Source organism: Ictalurus punctatus, chromosome 18, assembly GCF_001660625.3.
Source record: "Ictalurus punctatus breed USDA103 chromosome 18, Coco_2.0, whole genome shotgun sequence".
NCBI classification, from domain to species: Eukaryota; Metazoa; Chordata; class Actinopteri; order Siluriformes; family Ictaluridae; genus Ictalurus; species Ictalurus punctatus.
In genome coordinates this window covers 10,568,899-10,591,642 of record NC_030433.2, presented here as the reverse complement: position 1 = coordinate 10,591,642, position 22,744 = coordinate 10,568,899, and the positions used below count along the sequence as shown (strand labels likewise).

Here is a 22,744-nt window from a genome sequence, read left to right as displayed (position 1 = left end):
CATGGTCATACTCTTGATGTAATCTATAAATCTGGGTTAGATATGTTTTTGTTTTTGTTTTTTTTTTAGGTTTTTTTTAGTTTTTTTTTTTTTACATTGGCATCTCTGTTCATAAGCTTATTGAATTTATTCTCAGTCTATTTGCTCAAAAGAAGTGGAGTTAAACAATGGTATCGGGACCTTAAATCTGTTGATGCCACATTATTCTCTGCGTCTACTGCCTCCTCTACAATTTCTGAGGTCTTTGATATATCTGTTATTTCTGATATTTTTCATGAGCACACTCCTGTTAAGATTAGGTCTGTTCCATCCTCCCACACTTCACCCTGGTATACATCTGAGCTCCATGCCTTAAAAGTCACTGATAGACGGCTCGAGCGGCTTTATAGGAAAAGTGGTGTTACTGTTCACTATCTAGCTCTCATTGATCACCTCAACACATACAGAATCGCTCTGAACTAGCTATATTTCTACAATTATCAATAAAGCAAGTAATTGGCCTAAGGTAAATAAGCTCACTCAACCTCCAGCTCATAATGTTCATGCATCTAAAGAACTCTTTTGTTCTTTCCTGAATGATTACCAGGAAAAGTTGAATGCTGTCCGCCAGGACAAGGCAAGGCCTCAGATTTTAGAACCCCTCTTCTATCAGTGACTTAATACTGAAATCCATTTTTTCATCTTGCCAACTTGATCCTGCTTCTACATTTCTCCACAAACTCTGACATTCTGTCCTCTTTGCACCTATAATGGCAAGAAAAAGTAAGTGAACCTTTTGGAATTTCATGGTTTTCTGAATAAATTTGTCATAAAATGTGATCGGATCTTCAAGGATCGTCAAGGGTATTGACAAATATAATGTGTCTAAAATAATAACACAAAAAATTCTGATCTTTCATGTCTTTATTGAGAACAATCAAAAAAACCTCATAGTACTTGTGGAAAAAGTATGGTGAACCCTTGAGTTAATGACCTCAAAAAAGCTAATTGAAGTCAGGTTTTAGCACACCTGGAGTCTCGTTAAGAAAATGAGTTTGGAGGTGTGGACTACAGCTACTTTGACTGATAAAAACCCCTCAAACTTTTGGCGTTTGTTCTGCACAAGAAGCACACGGTTATGTGAGCCGTGCCTTGCCAAAAAGAGCTTTCAGAGGATCTATGATCCAGAATTGTTTATTACATGCTGGCAAGGGTTACAAAGTGATTTCGAAGACTTTAGAAATTCACCAGTCTACAGTTAGGCAAACATTCTACAAATGGATACACCTTGGTAGAGTAGCAACAGTTCCAAAAAGTTATTAATTCTAAGGGTTTACTTACTTTTTCCACTGCCATTTTGAATGTTGAATGAGTGTGTTCAATAAAGACATGAAATATCATAATTTTTGTGTTATTATTTTAGACACATTATATGTCAATACCCTTGACTTAAATGAAGATCAGATCACATTTTATGACAAATTTATGCAGAAAACCATGAAATTCCAAAAGCTTCAAATACGTTTTCTTGCCACTGTATCTCACACTTCATAAACAGATCTTTAGCTTCTGCTTCTCTCCCTTTAGCACTTAAAACTGCGGCAGTGACTCCAGTTCTCAAAAAAAACTAACTTGGACCATAGTGTTTTCTATAATTTTAGTCTAACTTACTGTTCATTTCCAAAATACTGAAAAGTATTGTTGCCTCCCGGCTGCAGTCTATCCTTTCTCAAAATAAACTCTTTGACCCCTTTCAATCTGAAGTTCTCTATTTCTTCTATTACTCTATAGTCTTCTATTACTTGATCTTAGTTCTGCTTCTGACACTGTCTGTCACGACTTAATTCTCTCCTGCTTTCGGATATCGATGTCATAGGTGCTGCTCTCTCGTGGCTTGCTTCATATCTCACGGACAGACAATTTTACATCTCCGTGCAAGATTATCAGTCGCCTACAGTCTCTCTGAAACTGTGTGTCCCTCAGGGATCAGTTCTTGTACCTTTACTATTCATTATATATAGGGATGCATCAACATGGAAATTTTGGCCGATACCGGTAACCGATAATTCTTTATATTTGGAAGCCGATAACCTATTTTGGGCAATAAATCTAAAATGATAACTCTAAACCTTGATTTTCTTTCTTTCTTTTTTTTGGTCAGACTCAAGTTTCTGTCTATTTTTGAGTCTGATTACAAAAACAAAAGGCAAACATATACAGTGAACAATTGCTTTTATTTGAAAACCTTAACTGCGAGGGAAACTAAGTGGGAATCACGTCTACAGGAGTTGCCATGTGTGAACTTATTTCTCTAATCAGTTCTTCAAAAGGCACAAGGAGTGTTATTGCATTTCCAATAAGGCCACACTGAAATAATGGAGGAAGCTCGTATTCTGCTCCATATGCACCAATTGCCTGCTTCTCCGCTAACAAACTTGAAGTCATATAATATGTACTGTTCCATCATGTTGGGATATCTTGTTGGAACACCTTTTTTGACAATCCTAGTGCTGTCGGTATCGAAATGGTGAGCTGAGAATGTTTAAAGTGTCCGACATTCTTTTTCCCTATTGCCAGATGCTGCACTGTCTCAGAACTCCTCTGTTTATGTTTAACTGAAGAGTAAGCCAAGACTGTTTAAACCACAATCTTCCATGGCCTTAGCCATATTTCGGGCATTATCTCGCAGCACAGAATGCACCATCTTTCATTATGTCCTACTGAACTAACATTCTCTGAAGTGCATGAGCTACAGCGGTGCTAGTAATCAGTACCGGATGTTGTTTGTTTGGCAGTGACAGTGTGATAATCTTTATGGCAAAACTTTAGATGATAAATTAAATTAGTTGTATTTGAAGTTTTTGGTTCTACTGCCTGCTTGCAGTACTTCACATTGGCAGGTGTTGCAAATTGCAATTCTGATGTCCTCTTTTTTTACTGTGAAAAATTCCCACACAGCTGACATTGCACCTTCTCTCTCTACCATGGGTGGCAGGTCTTTCAGTCTAGTAGCACCCAAGATTTGGAATTTACTCCCTCTGACTCTAGACAGCATCACATCTATCAGTTTAAATCCCAACTCAAAACTTATTTGTTCTCATTTGTCTTAATGTCTTTCACCTTCAATGACTGTACTATCTGTACTGTGTTTTTTATTTTTTGTGTTTGTCTATGCTTGGTCATTGTTTATGTATTATTGTGTTAATATTGTAAAGTGTCCTTGAGCTACTTAATAATAATAATAATAATAATAATAATAATAATAATAATAATAATGACAAAAATTCAGTCGGTAGATCTCACTAAATGAAAAATGTGAGTTCGTTAAGAGCGAAATGCTTTTTGTGGGTCACAAAATCACAGCAAATGGTCTTGACGCAGACCCAAGCAAAGTCAGAGCGATCCTCCACACGCCAGAACCAAAGTGTGTTGCAGATATACACAGAGTGCTAGGGATGACCAACTATCTTTTTACCACAACTTGCTTCATTCACCATGTCACTGAAAGAAATTCTCAGACAAAACGAATGGGTATGTGACAAACCGCAGAAACGGGCCTTTTGCAGGCTGAAAGAGGAACTGAGTTTACCAAAGGTGCTGGCTGCTTTCTCTCCCGAAAGAGAGACAAAAGTTGAAGCAGATGTGTCCTCCTATGGGGTAGGTATTGTCTTGCCGCAGAAGTAAAATGATGGCACATGGAAACCTGTCACATATACATCCAGTCTTACGGATACTGAGAAGCGATATGCACAAATTGAAAAAGAGGCACTGGCAGTGACATGGGCATATGAAAGACTGGTTTTATCAATGGTCTACACTTCACTACATTTACTAACCATAAACCTCTCATACCACTGCTGTGGTGCGGAGTCCCCAGATTCCGCCTTCATCTGTTGAGATTCATTTATGACATCTAACATGTCCCAGGTGAAAGTTTAATCACAGCAGACACACTTTCATGTGCGCCTCTGAGTGGGGATCCCTCCAAAGCAGACCTGCAGTGAGAAAAAGATGTACTTGTCTTTGTAGATGTTGTTGTGACTTCTCTCCCAGTGACAGACAGCCACGTGGAGCAGATAAAAAGGGCTCAAATAGGATCAAATCTATAAAAAGGTGACAATCCTGTTAAAAGGAGATAGACTTATAATTCCAGTGACTCTACAGAAAGACATACTGATGAAAATACATGACAGCAACCAAGGAATGACAAAGTGTCATGCCAGAGCTCAGTATGGTGGCCTGGTATCATCAAACATTCACCAGATGGTTGAGCCAGGGGTCTACATTGTGACCATTTCACTCACATTTGCGAGTGAAAAGTACTTTGTGCGACTGTGAAAATATATATACCGGTGCAAGTGACCTGTTCGGAGTTGTATAATACAATCAGAATAAAAACTACAACTCCAAAATGCATCTACACCGTGCAACAGTTACTTTCGCACTGCTTTTCATCACCTCAGCAGAAGCGATTATTGACCCTGGCGATAATAACTGGTAAGTGTTTCTTTCTGGATTTTTTAGTTGAAACTAGTTTTAGCACCAATTGTAAATACTGCAAAGAAGCCATTGTGATGACGAGAGTAACTCTGTACATCATCTGCTTCTCTCAACTTGCCGATCTCACTAACCACCATCTTTTATTGATCACGCAAAATGACCTGAGCCTACAACAGTGACATGCTCGTGTAGATACAGCATCGTCAGGCAGAGTAAATTAATAATAATGCTAACGCTACAAGGTGGGGTTTAATTCAAACTTCTTTATTAAATAATTCCTCACAAATCATATTCAAGAGTAGCGACTGTTCAGTCTGCAAACATACAGTATGCTGCTGCTCTCTCTTCACCAACTCTAATAGACAGTGCTTCACTTCATTTAAACTCAGGGTTGCCAGATATCACTAGAAAAGTCAACTCCTGTTTTCATGTTTTGATTTAATCACTCGAAAAAAGTGATGATATCAGCAGACATGGCAACACAGTACTTGGGGAACCCATCTAAAGGGAACAACTGAAACAAATAGAATGTAAAGACAGAAAATGTGCTTAGTTATAAATAAACAATTTATTATAAAAAAAAATTATAATAACTTCATAAAATATAAATAAAATGAGAAATGAAATAATGTTTAATTACTATAGGTTGCACTTAATATCAATTTGACATTAAGCTTAGTAGGCTATTTCCTCAGAAGGCAATTAGCCTTCTTTTTCCTAATATGGATAATTTTTGTGTTGGTCTACTTTTAATTAGGACACTCTATTGTTTAATATATTTAAAAAATAAATATTTTAAAAAGTGTGGCTTGCTACTGAGAGGATCTATGGTTCTGTCTGCAGACCGCCTCATACTTGAAGATCATACCTGGTGCATACAGATAGAGGAGTGCAGAGAAACAAAAAACATCTCCGCCCCATTGAAGGTGTCACTAGGTCAGGCAGGGTTTCAAACCTCCTGAGAGACTGAACTTATAGTGCAGTTAGTTTAAATGGGACTATAAGATGTTCTTGGAAAAAGTGAAAAGATAAATATCTGTGGGGGAAAAAATATTAAGAAGTATGTAAACCATGACAAGAAAGTCTTATTTTCATTTCAACACTTTCTTAACATAACTTCTTATTTTAACACTTTTTTTTTGGTCTCTGTCTCTAGAAAGAGACAAAAAAAAAAGTGTTAAAATAAGAAGTTATGTTTAGAAAGTGTTGAAATGAAAATGAGTTAATGTTAAGAGTTTTATTCAAACAGTTTGTTGAAAAGAAAATTAAACAGTTATCCTTTGAGATGCACATGTGTGTCCTGAGTCTTGTTTAGTGTGATAACTGTACTGATAATACAGACTTTGACTTGGCCATTACAAAACATTAATTTGATTATTCTTTAACTATTCTTTGGTAGAATGACTTGTGTGCTTAGGCTTGTTGTCTTCCTGCATTACCCACATTCTCTTCAGAGACAGATGTTCTAACATTTTCCCTTAGAATTCACTGATGTAATTCAGAATTCATTGTTCCATCAATGATGGCAAACCGTCCTGACACTGATGCAGCAAAACAGGCCTAAACCATGATACTACCACCACCATGTTTTACAGATGGGATAAGGTTATTATTTCATCTTAAAATGAACTTCTGATCTTAGAGGTTCACATACTTTTGCGACTCACATGGAATATTGGATTATTTTCATCAATAAATAAAGTATAATACTTGCACAATATTATATGTGCAAGTATAATATTTTTGTCTCATTTGTTTAATTGCATTTCTTTGTCTACTTTTAGTACTTGTGTGAAAATTTGATGATGTTTTAGGTCATACTGTATTTATGCTGATATATAGAAAATTCTAAATTCGCAAACATTTAAGCACCACTGTAAGTGTCCGGAAGTGGCAGTAATAAAGTGCTGCAGTGCTAGATGAAGGACTACAGGATGTCTAGTAGTCTGATGACATGATAAAACCTGTTCTTCAGTCTAGTTGTCTGTGATTGAATGTAACGGAAGCATCTACCAGATGGCAGTGTCACAAACGGATAACGAGCAGGGTGAGTGCTGCTGGCCTTTCTCAAACAGCATGTTTGGTAAATATCCTGTAAGGCCGGGAATTTATTTCCAGTCATGAGCTCTGCTGTTCTCAGCACTCTCTGAAGAGCTTTACATTCATAGGAAGAGCAGCTGCCATACCAAACAGTGATGCAGCCGGTCAGAATTCTCTCTATGGTGCGGTGGTAGAAGTTTGACATCATGTCAGAGCAGACCTCTTAAACCTCCTCAGAGAGTAGGGACATTGATGGGCAATGTGGACACCAAGGAACCTGTAGCTCTTAACTCTGTCCACCTCTTTGTCTTCCTGTAATCCACAATCATCTCCTTGGTCTTGTTGACATTTAGAGACAGATTCTTGTCCTCACACCATGTTGAATGTGCTTTGACCTCTTCTCTGTAGAACGCCAGTTGATCTATTAGAGCGATAAGCAAACTGGAACAGGTCCAAGGTGCCATGGAGAGGAGCAGACATGAGATTTGATGCTCAAAGCACTTCATGATCACCGATGTCAGTGCTAGTCATTCAGGCAGGAGACAGCAGTTTTCTTAGGCACAGGGATGATGGTGGTCTGCTTGAAGCTTGTGGGGATCACGGTCAGATTCAAAGAGAGATTAAGGATGTTAGTGGAGGCCATCTGGTCCTAGTGCCTTCCGAGCATTGATTCTCAAAGGCCCTGCTCAGTTTGGGAGTAGTTAGAGGGCAGGTGTCATGGTCATCAGGTATTTTCAAAGCAGGGACTGTATTGCCTGCCTCAAAGTGAGTGTAGAATGTCCTTATCTGGTAAGGAGGCAGACGTAGACAGATCACTGCTTTTCCTGCCTTTGTAATCTGTTATTGTGTACAGACTGCTTCATGTGCGTTTGGGATCAGAGCTTGACATGGTCATAGTCTGACTCCACTCTGTCCCTGAAGTCTCTTTTGGTAGATCTGATAGCCTTTTGGAGGTCATACCTGGACTTCTTATAGACCATCAGGTCCTCAGAGTTGAAGGCTGCAGTTCATGCTCTCAGCCTGGCATGCACCTCTCCAGTGACCCATGGACTCTGGCTGGAAAATGACTTTACGTTAACTGTTGGGACAACATTCTCTGTGCATTTCTTGATGTAGCTTATCATAGTCTGCATATTCATTTATGTTCACTCCTGCTGCATCATGAAACATTTGCCAGTCTGTGGATTCAAAATCATCCTGCAGTCTGAAGACAGCATCCTCACTCCATTTGTGAACTGCTCTACAAAAAAGTTTTTCCTGTTTAAGACATTGCAATATGCTAATGTGATCACCTTTGCAGAAGGCAGGGAGGGGGTTAGGTTTGTAACACTCCTTTAGTGATGAATAGCAGTGATCCAAAGTCTGTTCACCTCATGTGGGAAAATTAATGTGCTGGTAGTAGTTGGGAAGAACCTTATGTTCATGTACATCCTATTAAAGTCCCCAAGAATGATGAAAGCAGCTTCAGAACATGCAATTTCTATATCATTAATGGTGCAGTACAGTTTGCCCAATGCTTTTGTTTTGTCTGCGGAATGTACACCACTGTAAGGATGACTGAACTAAATTCATGTAGGAGGTAGAAAGGGCGCACTTTAATTCGAAAACAGTTCGACCTCTGGGAATCAGTGTGTTGCTAAAACTGTAACATCTGTGCCCCATTGTGTGTTCATCATAAAGCAAATGCCTCCGGCAGAATCCTGCCAGTGTGATGGTTGTGGGAGGCACTGCAGTGTGTAAATCATTAGTGATGGGAAGATCTGATCATTTTACTGACTTGGATCTTTGAATCTCATTCAACAAAATGTACAAATCTTTATTCAAGTCATTTCATTCATTTTGGTCATTTGAGCAGAATTAAGTTCACATGTTAAATTGTCAATAGCCAAATTCTCCCAACGCAAACTTTGATCATATTCCAAATAAGGAAAAAATTATGATGCAGCCAACAAATAATGAGAAACAGACTCAACTGGGTCTTCTGGTTCGAGTTGTTCATTCTTTTGTCACGTGGCAGCCGTATACGCTACATACAGGAAACAGAAATGGTTTGTTCACTTCCCGATTCTTCTGGTCTGAGTCTTTTTGTTCTTTTGTCACGTCAGCCACATAGCCCTTACAAAAAACCCTACTGGAATCATGCAAGATTTTAATTTTTCTGCAGGATGCTTGCTGATATACAGGAATTATGAAATCCTGCAGGACTCAATGACAAACTGTGCAATATATTCGTATAAGTTTTAGAATTAAACATGCAGGAATATCAGCACACTCTCTGCACAAGGGGGGGTCGGGGGGTGAATCCTGCAGGATTTTATAATTCCTGAAGGACTGCTGCACACCTCCTGCAGACAAAGTAAAGTTCCCAAGTACTTAATATATCCAATTTATTTACTGTAAATAAAAAATATCTGTAGGTTATGTAGTCTACAAAATTAATTTTCAAAAATGGTAGAAATTAATTGCTTGAGTAAATGGTTCAATGAGTCATTTACAATGCCCCAAAGTACTCACTTTTCACTTTTATTGGCATAAAAATGTAATTTACAGAACAGGCATGTCAATGAATGGTTTTCGAGGAAAGATTAGATTCACCGAGACAGCGTCACTCTTTTGCACCATAGTCGCACAGGTTTGAATGCACAAATTCACCTGTTACCAACCATAGTGTGTCTGTAGAGGTATAGTGCCACTCTTAAACAATTTCTTTAATCATTATGGTGTACTAAATTACTGTTCTGTTATGTATTCATGACGCAGCGGTTAGTGTAATGTTCACATGCTTACTAGAAAACATGGCTTTTATTATTTATACACAGCGGTTAGCAAACTAGCTCGCTTACAAGCAAACATGATTAATTTTATTATTTACAAAAAATGTTTGTACCCTTATTTTTTATTTATTTATTTTTTTAGGTGTGAATTACATTCCGGCTTGGAAACGTTACAGATTGCATCAGGCATTATGTGACATAATTTCAATAAATAAAATAATTTATTTCTGAAAATACTAATTTCCGCTGTATGCATCATTATAGTTATTTCCCCTGTACAGTGCCTTCCACTAATATTGGCACCATTGGTAAATATGAGCAAAGAAGTCTGTGAAAAACTGTTTTTATGGTTTAAACTTTTGATATTTTGTTTAAAAAAAATCATAAAAATACTCTGCTCTCATGGATATCAAGCAATTGCAAACACAACACAGGTTTATCAAAAATATATCTTTGTTAAATATAGGTGTGCAACAATTATTGGCACCCTTTTAGTCAATACTTTGTGCTACCTCCCTTTGCCAAGATAACAGCTTTGAGTCTTGTCCTATAATACCTATGAGGTTGGAGAATACATGGCAAGGGATCTGAGACCATTCCTCCATACAGAATCTCTCCAGATCCTTCAAATTTTGAGGTCCATGCTGGTGGACTCTCCTCTTCAGTTGACCCCACACTATGGGTTTCAAGGCTGGGGACTGGGTTGGCCATGGCAGGACCTTGATTTTGTGGTCAGGAAACCATTTTTGTGTTTTGATGTATGTTTTGCATCATTGTCCTGCTGGAAGATCCAACCACGGCCCATTTTAAACTTTCTGGCAGAGGCAATCAAGTTTTGATTTAATATAAAATGTCCAGGTCCTCTGGCAGAAAAACATCCCCAAATCATTAGAGAGCCACCACCATATTTAACCCTGGGCACGATGTACTTCTCTGTGTGTGCCAAAACCACCTCTGATGTTTATTGCCAAAAAGCTCTGTTTTAGTTTCATCTAATAGAACCCAATCCCATTTAAAGTTCCAGTCGTGTCTGGCAAACTGAAGATGGTGGAGTTGGTTTTGGATGAGAGTAGAGGCTTTTTTCTTGAAACCCTTCCCAACAACTTGTAGTGATGTAGGTGAGTTTGGATTGTAGTTTTGGAAACTTTCTGACCCCAAGATGCAACTTAGCTCTGCAATTCTCCAGCTGTGTTCCATGGAGATTTTGTGGCCACTCAAACAATCCTCTTCACAGTATGTGGAGACAATATAGGAACACATCCAATTCCAGGTTGATTCATAACATTTCCAGTTGGCTGGAACTTCTTAATTATTGCCCTGATGATGGAAATTGGCATTTGCAATGCTTGTGCTATTTTCTTATAGCCACTTCCCATTTTGTGAAACTCGACAACCTTTTGCTGCATATCACAGCTATATACCTTGGTCCCATTGTGATGAATGACTAAGGGAATTTGGCCTATGTGTTACCTCATATTTATACCCCTGTGAAACAGGAAGTCATGATTTATCACCGTGGTGTACTTTTTAAAAAATAAAAAATGAAAAAATGAAAAAATTGTATATCAATGGGAATATACTTCAAATATATTTTTCTCATATGAATTCATAGGGGTGTCAGTGATTGTCGCACACCTATATTTAACAAAGATATGTATTTATTTATTTTTTTTGATAAACCTGTGTTGTGTTTGCAATTGTTTGATATCCATGAGAGGAGAGTATTTTTGTGAATTTTTTGAGCAAAAGATCCAAAGGTTAAACAATAAAGACAATTTTCACAGCCTTCTTTGCTCATATTTACCAAGGGTGCCAATATTAGTGGAGGGCACTGTACATATGTAACTGCACCATATTCCGACAGGATCCCTGTAGGGTTTTTTTTTTTTTGTAAGGGGAGGACTGAACTTCAGAAAATGTTTATTGCACATGTCTTTTGATAATTGTATGATAATTCCTAAATAAATAATACATTACATTAGTATTATTGATAGTAGATACTAAGGTGAGTAGCGGTCACATGACAAAATGCTCTGACTGGAGTAGGAACTTAGGAGGTGAACCAATCACTTCTGTGTATAGAACCTCCCTTACAAAAAATCCCTACAGGAATCCTGTAGGAATACTGTATGATGCAGATATTCTACAGGATTTTCAGCTCATTTTCCTGTAGAAATACCTGCAGTAAATTCTATGAAGGAAAATTATGCAGGAATTATATACTCCAGGAATTGTCTTGCAGGTCTATTTAAAACACACTTCCTCTAGGACTATGGTGCAGGATAAATCTGAAATTCTCGAGGACATGGCGAGTTTTTTTATGTCACAACATTGTCACAAATTGACCAGGGACGTGCAGAAGGGGGTTATTTAACTAAGTTATTTAAAAGTGCCCCTTTCAACTTTAATTAATAAACAATTATATTATGTAAAAAGCATTTTAATGCAAATTAACACGAGAACGTGCACAAAACAGTAGCAAATGAATCACAAGAAAGTCGAAGAATTTTCCTATTTATTTGTCCTACTTGAGTCTGCAGTCAGATAGTCTCGTCATGGCGCAATTGCTTTGTGTCTTGCTTCAACAGGCAGACAGGTATGGTGAAACCACTAGCTCTACTGCTAACCTTTTCGTAATATTAGCAGCATTTTAGGGTGTTTTCACATCTAGTTCATTTGAGCAATCCAAATGCTCTCGGAGTGGTTCAGTGTATAAATGTGAACCAACCAAATGATCTCAGACCCCCTAAAAGGGCCCAAAAGCGAATGTACTCAGTATGTTCGTTCGAGTATGGTTCATTTGTGGTTCCATTTCTTTGTGATATGTGAAAGCACTGAGATCCCGGTCCACTTTGCATTTCGTTTCAACAAATGTAAATGGAGGCTTGCCATACCTGCAGCCATGTTCCGTCACTGCTGAAAACAACACAAAACTTTTCACCATGTCAGGTCACGGGGTTGTGTGGTCTCAGTAGGAGAGCTGTGCACTTCTTTAAATTTGGAAAGAGGATTGCATTAAATGCCAACTATCCTCAACACAAGAACATAAAAATAGGATGTGCAGATCAACTAGCAGATGTTTTCACTGACACCTTCAACATCTCCCTGAGCAGCGCCACCGTTCCAACGTGCTAGTCCAAAGGCTACCTCAATTGTCCCCATGCCGAAGAAGTCTGCAGTGTCCTGCCTCAATGACTACTGTCCCGTTGCACTAACATCCATCATGAAATGCTTCGAGAGGCTCATCATGAGGCACATCAAGGCCCTGCTGCCCACGTCACTGGACCCGCTGCAGTTGTTGTATCGCACCAACCACTCAATAGATGATGCCATCACTACCACCCTACATCTGGTCCTCACCTACATGGACAAGAAGGACACCTACGTTCGAATGCTGTTAGACTTCAGTTCAGGATTCAGTTCATAGACTTCAGTTCAGGATTCAACACAATCATTCCTCAGCACCTGATTGGAAAGCTGAACCCACTGGGCTAGAACACCTCCTTTTGCAACTGGATCCTGGACTTCTGGACTGGCAGACCTCAATCAGTCCGGATCAGGAACAACATCTCCAGCACCACCACACTGAGCACGGGGGTGCCTCAGGGTTATGTGCTCAGTCCACTGCTGTTAACTCTGCTGACACACGGCTGTGTAGCAATGCACGGCTCCAATCACATCAAGTTCGCCAATCACATGACCATAGGTCTCAGGGGTCTCATCAGCAAGAACGACAAGTCAGCATACAGAGAGGAGGTGCAGCAGCTAAGAGACTGGTGCATAGCCAACAATCTGTCTCTAAATGTGGACAGAACAAAAGAGATGGTTCTTGACTTCAGGAGAGCATGGAGTGACCACTCTCCACTGAAAATCAAGGGCTCCTCCGTGAAAATTGTCAAGAGCACCAAATTCCTTGGTGTTCACCTGACTAAGAACCTCACCTGGTACCTCAACACCAGCTCCATAACCAAGAAAGCCCAGCAGCATCTCTGCTTTCTGCGAAGGCTGAAGAAAGCCCATCTCCCTCCCCTTATCCTTACCACGTTCTACAGAGGAAGTATTGAGAGCATCCAGAGCAGCTGCATCACTGTCTGGTTCGGAAATTGCACCTAATTGTATCGCAAGACCCTGCAGCAGATAGTGAAGACGGCTGAGATGATCATCGAGGTATCTCTCCCCTCCATCACAGACATTTACACCACACACTGCATCCACAAAGCCGGCAGCATTGTGGAGGACACCACACAACCCTCACACACACTCTTCAGCCTCCTGCTGTCTGGAAAAAGGTACCAAAGCATTTCAGCCCTCACGGCCAGACGGTGTAACAGCTTCTTCCCCCAAGCCATCAGACTCCTCACTTCATTGCTGGGGGAAAAAAAAAAAGAACTGGGTTCTCTTTCTGACTGAGGTCACTTTTGTCTGGTTCTCTTTCTGGTTCACTTTAATTGAACTGGGTTTGGTTCTTTTAAAATGAACTGTATGTGAAAACACGCTTTTATGTTTATCACCAGTAGTTTTTAAATTGATTGAGAGGGAATGTATTGGTGAGTACTAGCTACTCAAGTTTGTTACATATCCAGACATGCAAGTAACCTTTTATGTGTGTTATATAGTCAGCAAAGGCATGATGCCAAATAGACAGAGAGGGCAGAAAATTAAAGAATAACTGAAGGAGTCAGCGAAAGGCACAGCTTCTTTATCAACATTGTTGAAAAGAGGGTGAGCTAATATGAGACAGAATGTTGCAAAGATGTATGCAACATATAGTTGCAAAAAAGGCATCATATGTTTACAAGGAGTGATAGTGTGTGTTACCAGTGTTTTGTTCGGACATACACTGATTACCCTTGTCCCCCGCAGCACTGTCATTTTGCTTTATTTATATAAATAAAAACCATTTAGTTCAGTTGGAGAACGTTCAGCGGACGATATAAACGAGAGGTTCTCAACCTTTTGTAACTAAAGCCCCCCCAAGCCTCCCCTATCATGTGGCATACCTAATATTATAATTGAAAAGGTTGTTGAGGTAACAAAGTTGACATAAACTCCAAGAATTACTGTCATGCATCCATACTGTGGCCAGTGAAAATGATATACTACCCCTGGCAAAAATTATAGAATCACCACACTTCGAGAATGTACTCCTGGCTTTTTTTTTTTACTTTTGTAGTAAATAAACAAATCACAGATATGACACAAACCAATTTTTGTTTAATAGCAGAACATTCTGGCTTCTAGAAACATGCCTCAAATACATTAAATGAAAGTATTTTAATTAATGGCATTTTTGCAATTTTTTTTTTTCCAAGTCAAAAGAAAAAAATATTGTCAGGTACCGTGGTTGAAGACAGAAGCAGATGCAGTTGACAGAATCGGGCAGAATAATCCATTGGAAAAGACAAAGTTCGTGGTCGGTAAACAGGCGAGGGTCAGGCAAACAAACAAAACAGCACTAGGCCGAAATCGAGGTCGGAGACGGAAACACTGGTCAAAGGTGACTGCAGTAAACGCACGTGAAAAAGTCTTAGAAAAGGGCTGAGATAATGGCTGAGAAACTAATAAATAGAACATTATTTCGCGAAGTTTCTTCGCTTCCAAAGTCTCTCTTATACTGTAGTGTGAGTGTGTTTGTAATGAGACGCAGGTGTGTGTGATTAGAACTCCAGGGAAGGTGAGCACATGCGTGTGTGGGAAGTGTAGTCCTCAGCGGCCATGTTTGTAGTTAGCGGTGTTTCCGGGGGAACCGAGTCATGGTTGGGCTGAGATACGACAATTATGGAATCATCAAAAAAAAAAATTAAATCACAGTTAGTACTTTGCTGCTCTTCCTCTGGCTTTTTTTTCTTTGAGGTATGGACTTCACTAATGAAAAACAATATTTTACATCATGCTGGTTCCAACTTTCTCAAATATTGGTTGACAGATCAGGTTTGCAGGATGGACCCTTGTCATGGACCAATTATTTTTTTTTAATTTCCACCATAAATTTTCAATCGGCTTGAGAGCCGGTCTGTTTGCTGGCCATGTTGCCGTTGATACGCTGTTCCTGAAGAAAAGATTCAATACTCTTTGCTCTGTGGCAAGATGCATTATCATCCTGAAGAATGACTTCATCACTAAACCTATTTTCTATCAATGGAATGAGAGAAGTGTTCAAAATTTCAATGTACACCTGTGCATTGACTGTTGTGGTCTTGTCTGGTCCTTTACCTGACATGCAACCCCATAATTGCAATCATAAATGAGTGGGGAAATTTGATTGTTATCTTATGTTTCATTAGAACAGCACCAGACAAAAGTTCCAGCATCATCTCCTTGGCCAATGCAGATTCATGATTCATCACTGAATATCACTTTCATCCCATCATCGCTTCTCTTTAGCCCACTGTAACCATGTTTTCTTTTGTTTAAGTGTTAGTGCTGGTTTTCGTTTAGCTTTTCTATATGAAAATCCCATTTCATTCAGCCGATTTCTTACAGTTCTGTCACAAACATTGACTCCTGTTTCCATCAATTGTTTTTCATCTGTTTTGTTGTGCATTTTGTATTTTCAAGGCATATTGCTTTCAGTTTTTTTATCCTGACGTTTGCCGTCTTCCTTACGGGTCTACCCGTATGGTTTTCCTTTCATAACCGTCCTATTTTGTTTATACTTGCACAAAATTTTACACACAGCTGACTGGAAACAACCAGCATCTTTTGACACACTCCATGTCAGATTTGCTTCTTGAAGGAGTTTTATAATCCTTTCCATTGTTTCAACTGGCAACTTTCTTGTTGATCAAATATTAAGTAGATAATTTGTGAAAGGTGTTGTTTGTTGTTCACTGTGCAGTGTAGAAGACATCAAGCAAACACCTTTGATACCGCTAGTATTGGGTATCTTTGCTTATACACTTCATTTGTGTCTGTTCCCCAAATGTGGCCACCTCTACACCTGGGAGCACTGCAGATAGTCTAGTTGTCTCTAACCCAGTGTTCAGTGGGCATTTTTTAGGTAGTGCCTAAATCTGACTTGTTCTTTATTCAAATGTATGCTAATATATTTTATATATTTGGTTCTAGACTTTCACCTCCAGCTAATGCATGTTATAAACATGCTTCAAATTGTTATTCTCTTTCTCAATAAACTGGAAATAAAATTCATATGCAAATGTGTACTGCCTAACAACCACCACCACCACAAAAGAAAACTCTACTTCTTCCTTTGCACTCTAGAGCTACAATAACCATAAGAAAAATACAGGGTGTCCAAAAAGACAGGAACCACAGAGAGTATAACTACATATACTTGAGTTTGAATGTATCATTTACAAAATAAAATCGCAATCCATTTTATTAGGAACATCTGTACACTCATGCACTCACTAATGCTTCTTTTTTGTGTACATTTGTTTTAGGAAGTGATCAAAAATCTGGTGAAAAGATATGTGGCAGCCATGATCCGCAGAACCAAAACCGATGAAGGGCTGACTGAGGAAAACTTCAAGGTGTGCTATTTTATTATTACAGTTATAATGTAGAAAATATATAGTCATTGGGTAAACATTACTGTACTGCACTTTAAGCATAAATAAGACATCTGATTATGGCTGTTCTTTATAGATTTACGTGTCTTATGTAAGATCTTGGCTATAACTTTAGGTTTAAGAAAAACTTCAACTTGTTTTTGAATATATTTATATAAAATTTCATTCTTAAAAATTATATTTTCCCCCCATTTTAACACCCATGTTAAAATGGCAGGTTTTTGTGATGTAGAAAAATCGTCAGAATTTTTCCACTAGATTACATTACATACACAAATATTTCCTGTAATTGAGTGTTGTGGTTCATGTGGTTTGCTCTCCCTTTAATATAATTTGCATCTCCCCTGTGGTCCATTAAGGAGCTCAAACAGGACATCTCAAGTTTCCGCTACGAGGTCCTGGACCTGCTGGGCAACCGCAAGCCGCCACGCCGCACCTACTCCTCAAGCAGTGAGGCCACACAACCTGAGGCTGAGCAAGAAGATGAAAAGGAAGATACAGAGATGAGGAACAGAGGAGCAAGGCCTGGAGGACAAGCTCAGTCATGTTCTGTTTCATTTGCCCAAGCAGACAAGAGAAAGCGTGAGGGCCAATTTACAGTTTCAGCTCTATTTCGCTCCATGGCAGGTCTGGAGGATGTGGATGATGGACCAAAAAGCAATGGCTTGAAGAAAAACAGGTGGTCCCCTTCATCATTCGTGCGGACGAGTGGCCGCTTGCGGCACTTCTCACGCTCAAAAAAAGACTCACTGCGTCGTTTAGGATCACTGTTTCGTCGTGTGAATGGACACGTTGCTCAATCACGCTTGAAGAGTCCCCAGCAGCAACAAACCTACAGCATTTCAGATGGGGTTTTGCAACCGCCAACGTCCTGGCGGGACCCTCAAGCACAGCCAGAGAACTGGCTGACAAGAAGCAGCATGCACCTGCACATGCTCGGAGGAGAATCTGGTGCAATAGACAAGAATCAAACACCGTCAATGTCAGAGCAGGCAAATGATACAGATGATCTCCTGCTAAGGCCCCCTGGTCTACACTGTGCTTCCAGCCTGACTGCCTCCAGTTCCCTCTTGCTCTCCTCTAGTGAGGATCTGTATCAGGGCTTGCCAGGGCCTTGTGAGAGCATTGATTCCTCTTATTGGGATCAGGAGGAGTCAATCACCACACAGCTCTAATTGGCTGCACAAAGAGTATGCTGCCACGATTGTGTTCATATCAATACAGGCATTGGACAGCACTTGTGTGTGTATATTATATATATGCTTTTATTACATAAACCTATAAATTAGCAAATAAGTAGTCTTTAAATACTGTATTGAGAATGTTAATGATTCAGTTTCAGCAATATGAGAGTGTATTTGAATCAATGACTCCTAATGCAATGCTTTCTTTTTTGTTACAAGTACACATCAAATGCCATTTGCACAGACACTTCTAACAGCTACATATAGCCATCAACACATCACTCACGTTATTTATTTAATAATGCTCCCCTGGCTTCTAAGGTGTTACAAGAAATGTGCATTTATAATCTTAACTATAAACTCAACAAGCGTAGAATTGCGTTTGGAAAGTATCATTTTAGGCTTTACCAACATTGCCAAAGTGCCCTTATACAATTTTTCCCTTTGAGCCTTCAGAAGTATAGCTCACTCCAAGTTCAGAGACTTTAATTTTCCCTTATAGTCAAAAGATTATCCATTTGTCACTATGCAGGAAAACAAGGGCAGATTAAACACAAAGCCCCCAGGGCAAAAGCCAAATTTCTGATTATAGAGAGGCATGTAACCCTATTGACATTTCATGCAAAATGCCACATTTGGAAATAAGCATCTGAACAATAATGACTTGTGCATGTACATTTTTTTATTATTATTATTTTTTATTTTTCTTTAGAAGAGAAGTGAGCATGTCTGCAATGGATAAAGTAGTTCCAGTGAATGACTAAAGTGCATCACATTAACATCTGAGCTTTTGTAAATTCACAAAACACAGTAGTGTAAAAGGGAGCAAATACCCCAATGAGAAATAAATTCATGTATATTAATTAGAATTGTGAAATGTATTAACAAAATATTATCGTTGTTTTAATTTCTATATAGGATGTTGCAATCAAATTTTCAATAGCCTCTACACTATTGTAATTCAGTAATAAGGTCTAAGTTATGCCAATAAGTTGACTTGGTATCTACTTTTTTGAAGCTTTTCAAAATGTAGAAAAATAACTTTACAAAATATAGATAAAGCAGGTTGTGTTATGCTTCGTTTGTCTCAGGGCAAGGGATTCATCAACTTTGATTTACAGAAAACTTGCTTTGAATTTCTATAATTTCCTAATGAAAATGAAGGATTGTATAGAAATGGGTCACAAATGTAAAGATACAGTAACAAAACTAAACTTATCAAGCTAAAAGTTTATACCCAATCATAATTTTCATGGACATTAGGAAAAGTTCTTAGAATTGTTGGTACAGATTATGAAAGTTTTTGCAATCGTCAGTTTCCCCACATTCTGCTTCAAAACATTGAAATATAGTCATACAAAACACAAAAATACCATTTTTAAAAAATGTTTAGTACACATACTGATGACGGTGGAGCCCTAAATGTTGGCTACTTTGAATCATTTTATATATTTAACAGAATCTAAAATACAAAGCAAAAACAAAGTGATTCTCAGTAACACAAATTGCCAATGAATAAGTTAATTTAAAAATTAACCAATCAAGCTACACTCACTGTCCACTTTAATGAGAACACCTGTACACCTGTCATTTATGCAGTTATCTAAATCAGCCAATGATGTGGCAGTAGCACAATGCAAAAAATCATGCATGTACAGGTCAAGAGCTTCAGTTCATGTTCACATCAAACATCAGAATGGGGGGAAAAATGGGGGGGGGATTAAATCCTGTGAGCAGGACAAGAATCTGTAGCCTTGAGCACAGACTAACTGAAACGGGACAGTTGAAGACTGGAAAAAGATCAGCTGATTCTTTATCTAGCCCCCTCCTAATCTTCACCTGTCCAGTTTGGCAGAATATGTGCCCATGATAGACTTCGATTCCTGTTCTTGGCTGACAGAAGTGGAACCCAATGCGGTCTTCTGCTGTGACCTGTATCTGCAGGATTTTATGCACTGTGGCGCTGCCACACGATTGGCTGATTGGATAACTGCATAAGTGGGCAGGCGTACATGTGTTCCTGTTAAAGTGGACAATGTATCTTCCTTACAACCTATTCAGTCATTCACAACTGTTTACTTAAAATCCATGATGGTGTAAACCCAGTGCCTGGGGCGTTTAAAATGTGCCTTATATGTAAAGTAATTACTACCATGTTTCACTCTATTATTCCAATGTTCAAAATTTAGCATTAAAGTGATCCTCGTTACTTATACCTTCTAAAAGTTTCGTGGCATCCATAAAGAACCAGACCCACACAATTCAAAACCACAAATTCTGGGCAAAAAATCTGGAGGAAAAAAAAAAAGGTTTCTGAAATGACAGACTATAGAGATTGACTTTACAAATCCCTTTGGCTAAAGAATTCAAAACATTTATGCACTTTTAAATAAATAAATAAATAAATAAATAAATAAATAAATAAATAAATAAATATCTACTGCCCCAACCACCCTTTGAAATCCATTGTTAGCAAGTTTTGAGTAAACAGGTTTTCTGTTCTTTTCGCAGTAACAAACAAAAAAGTAAATTCCATCCTTATGGGTAATCACCCATGGACACCATGATTCTTGAGGCTGCTGTACCTGGTGCTGACCTGCATTCTAGGCATTATTCATTCCAAACAAACAGCACTGTAGTGTTTTTTATTTTTTTAAAGGTAAACTATGTAAACACTTTGTTCAAATTAATCAAAATATAAATAATGAGTAAGTACATCATAAATCCATTTTCCATACCGTGTTTTGGTCTTACTCTGAATCACTACAGTAAGCCTATTATATTTTTATTTTAAAACTTGTCAGGATGGATTTCACAGGAAATTGCATACATGCATCATTCGCCCGAAGGAGTCTCTTATCCATAAAACAAAAAGGTAGCTCCAGCTACTTTTTCACATGTAAGGTGTCTGAGTAGTGTAGGTTAGTGGTCACAACAACCAAGATCAAGGACCATGCAAAATGTCCAAACTCCGGGGAATCGCCTGTCCTAAAAAACCAAGAACGAGAGATGTTTCTTACTCAACAGGTAAGATGTTTAATTGAAAAGATAGATAGCCATGTAGCTCTCGAACAGAGTTCATTGTAAAACAATATCGATTATGAAAGGTTGATTTCTGTATGGGTTGTTCTTGTGAAGTGCTGGATTTTATTTTCAAGGACCACACAAGTTATAAACCTAAGAGGTAGCTATATTAATGTTTTCAGCTGTCCAATTAGTCAGCTTGTGACCCTTTCCATCTAAACTTGTTTTTATCTCTTGCGCCTAGTAGCGAATGTTCTATAAACAGTATGATAACCTCCATTTTCTTTAGTTATGAAAAAGAACAATTCACTTCTACTCCAAATAAAACACAGCTGCCACCACCTGTACCCCATTTAACCATTTCAGACTAGTAATAGTTATGTTACCATTTGTAACTTAATTTAAAAACAGTGTTTCCAATTAGTCAAAACTAGGGACATTAGCTAGACTGTTCATCATCCAGGGCTGAGCCTAGATGCATTTTTTTCCAGCTAGTAGCCCAAGAATTGTTTTATGGAAGCAAAGATAACTTGGCTGTCAACATATGCCATGAGCATAAAACAGATTTATAATAAAACTTGCCTTGGGTGTCATCCCTGTTTGTAGGACTACCAGACTGAAAACTTTTCTAACTAGGCTAGTTTGGAGGCACCAGCCAAGGGAAGACACAACTAAGTTATGGGTTGAGCTGCTACATGCCATGCAAAGTACATTATCTTACCTTATGCTCTGCTCATATGTTCATGTAAACTGGAACTCAGACATTTACAGTGCATCCCAGAAGTATTCACACCGCTTCACTTTTTCCACATTGTTATGTTACAGCCTTATTGCAAAATGGATTAAATGCATCATTTTCTTAAAATTCTACAAACAATACCCCATAATGACAACGTGAAAGTATGTTTGAAATCTTTGAAAATTTATTTTTTTTTTAAAAACAAAACAAAAAACCCACATGTACATAAGTATTCACAGCCTTTGCCATGACACTCAATTGAGCTCAGGTGCATCCTGTTTCCACTGATCATCCTTGAGATGTTTCTATAACTTGGAGTCCACCTGTGGTAAATTCAGTTGATTGGACTTGATTTGGAAAGGCACACACCTGTCTATATAAAAAGGTCCCACAGTTTCATGTCAGCACAAATCAAACCATGAAGTCCAAGGAATTGTCTGTAGACCCCTGAGACAAGATTGCATCAAGGCACAGATCTGGGGAAGGGTACAGAAACATTTCTGCAGCATTGAAGATCCCAATGAGCACAGTGGCCTCCATCATCCGTAAATGTAAGAAGTTTGGAACCACCAGGACCCTTCCTAGAGCTGGCTGCCCGGCCACACTGAACAATCAGGGAAGGGTAGGCCTTAATCAGGGAGGTGACCAAAAACCCGATGGCCACTCTGACAGAGCTCTAGCATGTCTCTGTGGAGAGAGGAGAACCTTCCAGAAGAACCACCATCTTTGAAGCACTCACCAATCAGGTCTGTATGGCAGAGTGGCCAGACGGAAGCCACTCCTCAGTAAAAGGCACATGACAGCCCGCCTGGAATTTGCCAAAAGACACCTAAAGGAGTCAGACCAAAGATTGAACACTTTGGCCTGAATGGCAAGCGTCATGTCTGGAGGAAACCAGGCACCAGTCATCACCTGGACAATACCATCCCTACAGTGAAGCATAGTGGTGGCAGAATCATGCTGTGGGGATGT

The 22,744-nt window shown here is 38.8% G+C and overlaps 1 protein-coding gene across 1 annotated transcript in view; it reads left to right on the top strand.

The window, feature by feature from the left end:
• trpc5a (transient receptor potential cation channel, subfamily C, member 5a) overlaps positions 1–18,948 on the top strand; it is a 127,569-nt gene extending 108,621 nt beyond the window's left edge. The window contains exons 10-11 of the mRNA XM_053687897.1: positions 16,697–16,786; positions 17,185–18,948. Of these exons, the coding sequence (XP_053543872.1) occupies positions 16,697–16,786; positions 17,185–18,000 (906 nt within the window). The 3' untranslated portion in view covers positions 18,001–18,948. The remainder of the gene's footprint in view (positions 1–16,696; positions 16,787–17,184) is intronic.
• Positions 18,949–22,744: the final 3,796 nt, after the last annotated feature.